General features: G+C 49.7%; 1 protein-coding gene across 4 annotated transcripts; it reads right to left on the bottom strand.

Annotated features, from left to right (window-relative positions):
• Window positions 1–244: 244 nt before the first annotated feature.
• FBXL8 (F-box and leucine rich repeat protein 8) lies at window positions 245–7,728 on the bottom strand. 4 transcript variants are annotated; one of them, XM_064459294.1, is made up of 3 exons: window positions 7,646–7,728; window positions 2,476–2,708; window positions 245–1,987 (listed from the first exon to the last, which is right to left on the bottom strand). In XM_064459294.1, exons 2-3 carry the CDS (start codon window positions 2,637–2,639, stop codon window positions 1,012–1,014), a joined length of 1,140 nt encoding a protein of 379 aa, XP_064315364.1. In that variant the 5' UTR covers window positions 2,640–2,708; window positions 7,646–7,728; the 3' UTR covers window positions 245–1,011. The 4 variants fall into 4 exon arrangements, with proteins under 4 accessions (XP_064315364.1, XP_064315366.1, XP_064315365.1 ...); XM_064459296.1 differs by lacking the exon at window positions 7,646–7,728 and adding an exon at window positions 6,600–6,700; XM_064459295.1 differs by lacking the exon at window positions 7,646–7,728 and adding an exon at window positions 6,360–6,593.
• Window positions 7,729–8,520: the final 792 nt, after the last annotated feature.

Below are 8,520 nucleotides of genomic sequence, written 5' to 3'. Positions count from 1 at the left end.
CCCACCTGCTGAGAGCCTGGGGGACACCCAGGCACACCAATGCCAGAATTGTTATTTTGGAGTTTTCTTGTCCTAAACTTTGGCTGGCACAGATGAACAAGGGCTGGCCAGACCTCAGGGCTGCACATCTTTGAAAAGTCAAAATTTTAAGTTGGTTTGGCTACAGATCCCATGTTATTTGTCAAGAGAAACAATTGGGCTCTTAGGTAAGAAGAGAGGGTGATGAAAACAGCTACACATAGAATCTAGATGACAATATGCTTTATTTTATTATTATTATTATAATAAATGCTTTAGATAGCTCTAATAGGAGCTCGCAGTGTCACTTTATGCCAGGATCATTTCAGCTCAGAAACTGCTCTTCAAATAACATTTACCAAAATCTTTGGTAGAACAGAACCACACACACGTATCCTAACTCAGATGCAAGATAATTTGCATGTGAATGCAGACATCAGATTCAAAACCTGTTAATACTCCTGATTGTCCTAAGAAACACTAACAATGTAATGAAAGCAAAGGCCTTTGCAAAAGTCATTCAAATTATAACCTGGAAATCAGCATTCCCCAGCAACAGAAAGACAAGATGGACAAGGGAATTTGCAGGCCACGTGCCTTTTATTACTACCTTGTCAATGCTTTTCCTTAAGCGCTTTTTGTCCTGCTTGTATTTCCTGATATAATTCAGCTCCTGTTATATCCCTCCAAGCTGGATAACAGGTGATCTCACCATCACTGAAACGCCAAAAGAGTAGTAGAAAGAAAGAAAGAAAATTAAGGAAAAAAAGAGAGGAATTCTATTTCTCTGTAACCCTTTCTCTGTTACATTTGAGTGTAAATGCTTGGCCTGCAGAACAGGTGTGTATCATACGTAACAGCCAGTGCTGTTGAAACGGCACGTTCTCAATGACTGCAAATAGCATTTTGCAGTGTTTTCCTTATAGCCTAAAACTTCTTTCCCTGCCCTCTCGCAGATCCCCACAATTTCCCCAAGAAGTCAGTAGGAGCAGGTCACTGAACTGTTACGGGTTTCCAGGGGTGCCGTTCCTTGGTGACCTTCAGAGTGTACTGTTTCAAACTGGGGCAGTGCATGAGGAACGCTTCTACCACCTCCTGGCTGACCACACAATAGCAGTGGATCTCCAACAGATTTCTGCACTGCCTGGCCAGATCTACTAGTGAGGAATTTAAGTCCTCTGAGGACGTGGTTTGCAGTGTCAGCTTCTTTAAAGTACTGCTGTAGCTCTGTGTCACAAACCTAATCTGATTTACCATGTAGTTATAGGTATTGAGTTGCAGTGTGCTCACAGGCATATTCGGTTTTAGGATCAGTGGTATTTTGCAGGCAGGGACTGTATGATCAAACTCTAGGTCTATACAGAGCTGAGGATGCTTTTGACTTACAGCAGCCCAGAGTTCTTCTGAGATGACTGGTATGTATTTGTCCAGGCGCTCACAGAAAATGTCTAAATGGGTGAAAGCTGCTCTTTCGGGCTTGAGCAGTTCCTGAAATACATCGTCAGACAAACTGGCATAGTAAACCCCCAAGGCTGAGAGTCTGGGGCATGCTCTGAGAACTTTCCTAATGGTGTCTGGTGCCACGTTGCATACCAGGGTCCGGTTGTTGATGAACAAACTGTGCAAGTTTGGGTTGGCGGTAGCTAAGAGTTCAACAAGCTCACCATCAAGAGTGAAGGGCATTTTTCGAAAATCAATATGCTGAAGATCTATCTGGTTTTTAGTGTCACATATATTCCGTATGCTCTGTAGGATGTCCTGGCCAGAGTAAAAGTAGGGGTTCTCCCCACGGCACACAATGCACAGCTGCTGCAGTTTGTGGTTCTGTTTTGCCAAGACATCCAAGATGCGTGTCACATTCTTCCGGTTGACCTCCTTGGACTGGTCAAACACAATCTTTAGGTGTTTTATTTGGCTGAGGAACTGGAGCAGGCTCTGTAGCATGCCTTCCTCATCCTCTGAGTCACAGCTGGAAGGGTAATACAAACTCTTAGTCACTGTGAATGCTGCGTTGAGCAACTACAGAGCAGATACTCTCCTTTACTAGCGTTTCTGCAAACATCAACAGATTCCCCGGACGCTTCTTCTCACCTGATGCCTGGAGAGTCACTGGAAGGCCAAACACCGAAAGGAGTCAGTCCCCAGAAAAACCCATCAGAGAAGTAAGTGTCATGATGAAGTTGACTAGTTAGTTACTGTCTCTTGCCGTTTTCAAATGGCAACTTAAAGCCTAAATGCCAAATCAGCAGCAGCAATTAAAAACCCCCAGCATATAACACAACTTTCTCTCTTACATAAAAAGGTGCTAGTCATGTAAGATTATATCACACATAGAAGTCACAATTAATGTCAATAACGTCACAGAAGAGCGGTGTAAGCGTTTGACAGGCACTGAAAACAGAATGATCTAGCTATGCCTGCATAGATGCTTGGACATTAGAAATGCAGTCCTCTTACCTGATCTCTGTGTAATGCCAAACAGAGCTAGAGGAAACAGCTGTAGCCCACTGCCTGCACACCTGGAAGACCGTGTATCTATCTCGAAGAGAAAGATAATAGAAAATTTGCCTGAGAACTTCTTCTGGGATGTAATTCCACAGTTCTGGAACCATAGCAGGCATTTTTGCCGATTCAGTCAGGTTTAAATAATGGGAAAAACTTCCAAAATTGCAATTAATTCTCAGAAGTCCCTGTTCAGAAAAACAAAACAAAACAAAGACAAAGACACACACACATTAGGATTTATTTAACAAATTAAACCAATGCAACTGGATCACACAGGAGGTCAACATTTTTTCAAACTTGAAATTTCACCAAAATTTTAAATTGAACAGAAAAATGAGGAAAATCTCTTTTGCACATTTTTTCAATCAAACCTAAGATGATGCGTGATATTTTACAAGAGTTAAAGATGTCAGATCAAACCTTGGGGGTGGGGGGGCAGCCTTTTTTCCTGCAGTTGGGTTTTGCTACTCTGAGTAATAAAAATGCAAAGGAATTTTCTAGTACTGCTGCACTGGTATTCAAAAAGCTGAGACAGATTTCTCAAACTGTGGGGGGGAAAAACCTCTTTGCAAGCAGAAGCCCTGCACAGAAAACAGCCCCACATACCCATTTTTTACTGATGGTGAAACAGAAGATCTATAGCAGAAACTGGTGGCTTAATTAAAGTGGTCCTTTCCTGTCATGAGATGTGACAGTTCAGAAAAAAAATGTTTTATTACTGTGATTCCAGTTCTTAGAAATAGTGTTTATACTCGTCTGACTTAGAAACAGAAAAGCATATTTTGATTAACCCTTCATGTGAACTATAATGCAAAAGAATAAGCACCTGGGAAAAAGGCTGAGGTTCATAACATCAGACCATTACTTAACTTTTTCATTCATCTTCTTCCAGAATGTGTTGTACCTACCTTTTAGATTTCTGCACAAGTAAAACTACCAGCATGACATATTTTTTCAACCCTCTCATAAACAAGTGAGGGGTTTTTAAATGCAAGCAATCGCCTCCCTAGGCTAGCACTGGGCCAAGTCTCTCAATCTCCCTCTGAATTTCATGGCGTGCCCTCTTGCTTCTGAAGGCCCAGGACCTGGAGTTACAGCATTATCTCAGCATCACAGGTTTCATCTGAATGAAAACCCTTTGCTTATAGATATCCTCGAAGTAGGGAAATAGTGGAAAAACATGAAGCAAGTATGGAGTAGTGGTACAAAAAGCATAATGCCGAGAGGAGCACAATTGCACATTTTTCTAGAATATGCTGCTTTGAAGTGTGACTCATTATTTTGAGTGTGAGGTAGCAGTAGCATAGCAGCTATACTATCTTATCTACTATCATATCAGTGACAACCCCCTTTCCACCCACCTCTGAGCCAGAACGACCAAGCAATACAGTGCTCCTTCCTTCCTGGGAACTCACTATCGTTTGTCATTTCCACTGACAATCACCTTGCCAGCTCAGACCCTGCTCTTCTACTTTTAGCTGCTTTTAATAGAGTCTCTAATACGTGTCTGGCAACATGTTAAACTGCTCTTTGCCCTACATGAAATCCTTTCATTTTCATTATGATATTTTTCCTTAAAGCCCTTGGAGACACATGAAAAGGATCTTGAACCTCTTAGAAAGTAAAGGTGCATTTCTAGCCATGGCGATGGCTTGGAAAAACTTAAAAATATGGCCCAAGAGCAGGAAGGCAGGCAGAAAGGCAAAATTATTAGTGTTACTTTAAATAATCGCATGGCTTTGAGTCAGTGAGGAGCACGGTTCATGTTTCTGTGAACGCTGTGGATTGGCATTGGCCCACCCTGGGTGCCTGCCCTGGTGAGGACAGCCGGGGTCAGACCGCATCTCATAAGCCGTGAAGGATCTCTGAACTTTATTAACCACACGATGGAGGAGCGCTGCTGGTTGCTGCACCGAGCTTCATCAGCTCTCAGCCCAGCAGGCCCCGAGGAAGCCAGGCAGACGCCGGCTGAGAGCGAGCGGCCGGCAGCCCCGACAGGAACAGGCGGCGCTGCAGCCTGGCGAGACGCCCAACGAGCGCAGGCCTAGCCGGCCCTCTCCCCGCGAGCCGAGCAGCGACGGGGAAGCCCCCCGCCACAGCGCCCTCTCCAGCCCCACGCAGACCCCGCCAGTCTGGGAAGGGGCGCAGCGTACCTCTCGGAGGAGGGCCTGTCTTCCTCTGTGCTCCCCGCCTGCGGCTCCCAGCCCCGGCTGCACCCCAGAGGGAGGAGCGGAGGAGGAGATGCCAAAAATAACAGATGAGAGGCACCTTTCCTGCCCACGGGGTGGGAGCCGGGATGCTGCGCTATCCTTTATGGGAATGCACAGATTAATAGCCCTGCTTTCCTCCTCTTTCAGCACCCTCCCCCCCCAAAGTTACCTAACACCCCACTTCCCTGCAGGGCCCCAGCACTGAATCCCCAGCAGCCGCCAGGCTGAGGGAGAGCCTGTGTTCCCCAAGCCGTGCGTTCCCCAAGCAGGCACGCCATTGAACCCTCCCTGCACAGGCATCTTTTACTTCCCAAGCAGGAAACAACAGGGTGAAACTCCAAGTGCTTATCAAACACTTTGATTTCACTGCACGGGATGCTCCCAGAAAGCACACACTTAGCAAGGGTTAGTGGAAGAGAAACCTGGGTCTCAGCCACCCTTTTACCTTTCCTTTTCACCCCCTCAATATACAGCGAACAAATTAGCTTCAAGGAGAAATGTTTATGGGACACGGGTGGGTGATGGTGCCAACAGCAACTCACCCTGTCTTCTACAGGAGAAGGTTGGGATGTCTGGGCTCATTTCACCCCATTAACCCTTAAACACTTGAACTCACAAGTTGGTGCTTAGTCTGTCAGCAAGTAAATGCCCGGTTTCCAGAAGTGCTGGCATCACCAGGCCACTGACCCTGAAAGGGGCTGCGGGTGTTGCCTGCCCGCCAAGGCCTGACACTGTAAAGGTGAGCAACCAGGAGAGCCAGCTGGGATTAACCCCTTCAGGGATTTATTTCAATTATATTTTTCCTTTGGCAAACAAATTTGCTTATATTATTAAAATACTGTTGCTGTAAAACAGCATTAAATACATAGGTATTTATATATATTTTTTTATATATATAAAAAAGTGTTTTATAATGCTTTCCGCTTTTGTTTGAAGTTCAGTTCCCCAGGGAGTTTGCGCAAACCAACAGCCAAGCCAGAGTGATGGCAGCTTAGCACGTGGGCACAAAATCTGGCCCCAGGTCCTTGCTAGCTTCTCACCATCTGGAGACAAAGAGGGGGGCTGCTGTTAGGCCTCTGCTCGCAGGAGGACAGCTATACAAGGCAAATGCAGCCTGGGCAGGAGGCTCCCACCTGAGGTTGAGCGATGGAGACCCAAATCCAGCTCCTTGCTTTGCTTGCCACAGAACCTTTCATGGACTCAGGAAAAGCTGCTTTACTCTCTCTACCTGTCTGTTCAGTTCGTCAGAGGTGCACAGCGGAGTCCACAGCCTCACCTGGCTCAGAAAGAGGCAGGAGACCGTTCAGGTATCACTGCTGGAAGGACTAAACCAGAATACCCAGCAGAACTCAGCGGCTGTATTGACACCAACATCTTACTGGTCCTGTAGGAGATGCGAGGACCAGCCGAGGCATCCCTACCTGCCTGCCGAGCCTGCTGGGTTTGCCTGCAGAAGGAAACTCCACATCATTAATCCCTCACCTCTCCATGAGCAAACGGACACCCCTGGATGCTGTTACAGATGCTGTAGAGCTACTGCATTCCACAATTAAATTATCCTAGGACACCTTTTCAAAATGAGTTCCAAGGAAGGGAGGGTCTGAGAGCTGCTCAGTAATTACTAACCCCACAATCTTCATTTCCAGCATTCACCCTCGTCAGCAGTGTCACGGTGGAAAGCTGAATGAAGAGTGCCGGCCAGGACCTGCCAGCCTTGCAGCGTCGTCAGCCACAAACTACACAGGGGGTTCAAAAACCCCACTTTCTTCCACCCTTAACGGACCAAGGGCGCGCGCCCAGTCCCAGCCAGCGGGCAGCTCTTAAGCTACCTGAACAGTCGTTTCTGCCCGTCTTATGTATCCTCACCTACACGGGTGACCAAGCGGCCGAAGCTGGGTGGGCATTCAGCCGCCGCCGGAGCCACCAGCCGCGCTGTGGTGCGGGGACCTGGAGGCGTCAGGGCACGGCCAGGAACCGTTCCGGACCTCCTCAGCAAACAGCACCCGTCCCCGTCGGCCGGCCTTGGCGCCGGCTTCGGATGGAAGCAACATCCAGCTCTCGGGGCCGTTTTAGAGGGCAGAGCAAGAAAAACGGAAGATATTCACGGAAAGCGGACTACCCCTTGCGCTTCGATCGCCGCTTTTCCGTTAAACCCCCCGCCTCCGCCCGCGCGCAGCCGCTTCCCGAGCCGGCCGCCGCCGGGGCCGCCCGGGGGCCCTCCCGGCCCGTGTCGGCGGAGCAGCGGGCGGTGCCGCCGCCCGGAGCCGCGCAGAGGCGGAAGTGGTGGCGCCGAGGCCGGTCGGCGACGGTGGCAGAAGGTAAAACCGGCCGGAGCCACCGGAGGGTCCCGGAACTGCCGCGGGCGGGCGGGGAAGAGGGCCGGGGCCGGGGTAGGGAGCGCGGGGCCGCGCCCTGCGGGCGGCGGAGGCGGGGGCCGGGCCGGGGAAGGGCCGGGCCGGGCTGGGCTGGGCTGTCGGGGCCCCTCCGGTGCGCTCCGCGCAGGACGGCGGTGCCGGGGCGGGTCAGCAGGCCCCGGGGTTTGTGCCGGCGGGGGCATGCAGGCACCGGCGAAAACGTGGTGTCCCCACCGGCGGCACAGCCCGGCCGTGCCCGGGGCCGGTGGCTCTTTTTCCTTTAAAATAAAGACGGCGCCTCCCAGTTAGTCTTTTACAGGAATTCAGCAGGCTGACACGTGCCAAAAGTCGGCGGAAAAGGCAATAACGATGGTCCCATACGTTACTTACCGCCTCGGGATGGTTTTCCTAAAGCACCCCAGGGCGGTTTGACCCGCCGCTGCCGCCCAAACGCAGAGCGAGGGATCCCCGCTGCCGAGATGGGGCAGCGCTCGCTGGGCTGGAAAACTCGCCCGCTGGGATAACGCTGCGGAGGCACGACAGCAATGGGTGCCTTACCTGAGTTTTGGCAAGCCTGGTGTAATTTCCATGTTGCTGAATCGAACCAGGCGGTTGCTGAGGGAGTGAGAACCTCGTCTGTGTGGGGAAAGGGTTCACGAGCAGCAGGGCCCAGGCTGAAGCGATGGGAGCAGAATGAAGCAGGGTCCTTGTACTTCATATGTGCCTCTGGGCTGGTAGGGAGCTCTCAGGCATTTGTACTGCAAAAGATAAATTTTTCTGTGGGTTAAATCTTTTAAATATTCCACATCTGTAGTTTTCCATGGTGTTACTCAGATTTTTTTGTTACCCTCCTTCTGGTAGATGATGCTAGGAGGTGGGTGCCCAGATCCCAAACTTCCTGGTGTTTGGAGGCTCAGGCCAGACCTGGACTGCAGCAGCAATGCATCTTCCTTTCTTCTTTACAAGATGCTTTTACTAAAGGCATGTGTGATGTGAGAGCCCATGGCCTGGAAACACTCACTCCTGCACTCTGCAGGCACGTCTTGAACTCCTTCAGTTCAGGGTGAATTTTATGATTCACTGGTTATTTCCTGTATTTTCTGAAGAAGCAAAAGGCTCCTGTGCTGGGCACAGTTCAAGTTTACAGTAAGGAAACAAGGTGGGCATGCATCCCAGTGTCCTGGTTTGATGGGCTGCAAGGGATAAAGATGGTTCCCAGCTCCAGCTACCACCTGGAGGACAGCCAGTCCATGGAAGGTCATCCTTCTTCCTCTGGCAGCCCCTGGTGACAAAAGATCTTCACACCCACAATCTAAAGGACATCTGAAGAGGGGGACACTGTTGGAGCAAGCAATTATCTGGCTGGTGTTTGCCAGCCAGGGGAAGGCTCTTGGGGTTGAGCAACAGGGCAGAAAGCAGGAAGGAAGGGGTGC

Source organism: Phalacrocorax carbo, chromosome 8 (genome assembly GCF_963921805.1).
Source record: "Phalacrocorax carbo chromosome 8, bPhaCar2.1, whole genome shotgun sequence".
In the NCBI taxonomy this organism is placed as follows: Eukaryota; Metazoa; Chordata; class Aves; order Suliformes; family Phalacrocoracidae; genus Phalacrocorax; species Phalacrocorax carbo.
This window is presented reverse-complemented; position numbering and strand designations above follow the sequence as displayed.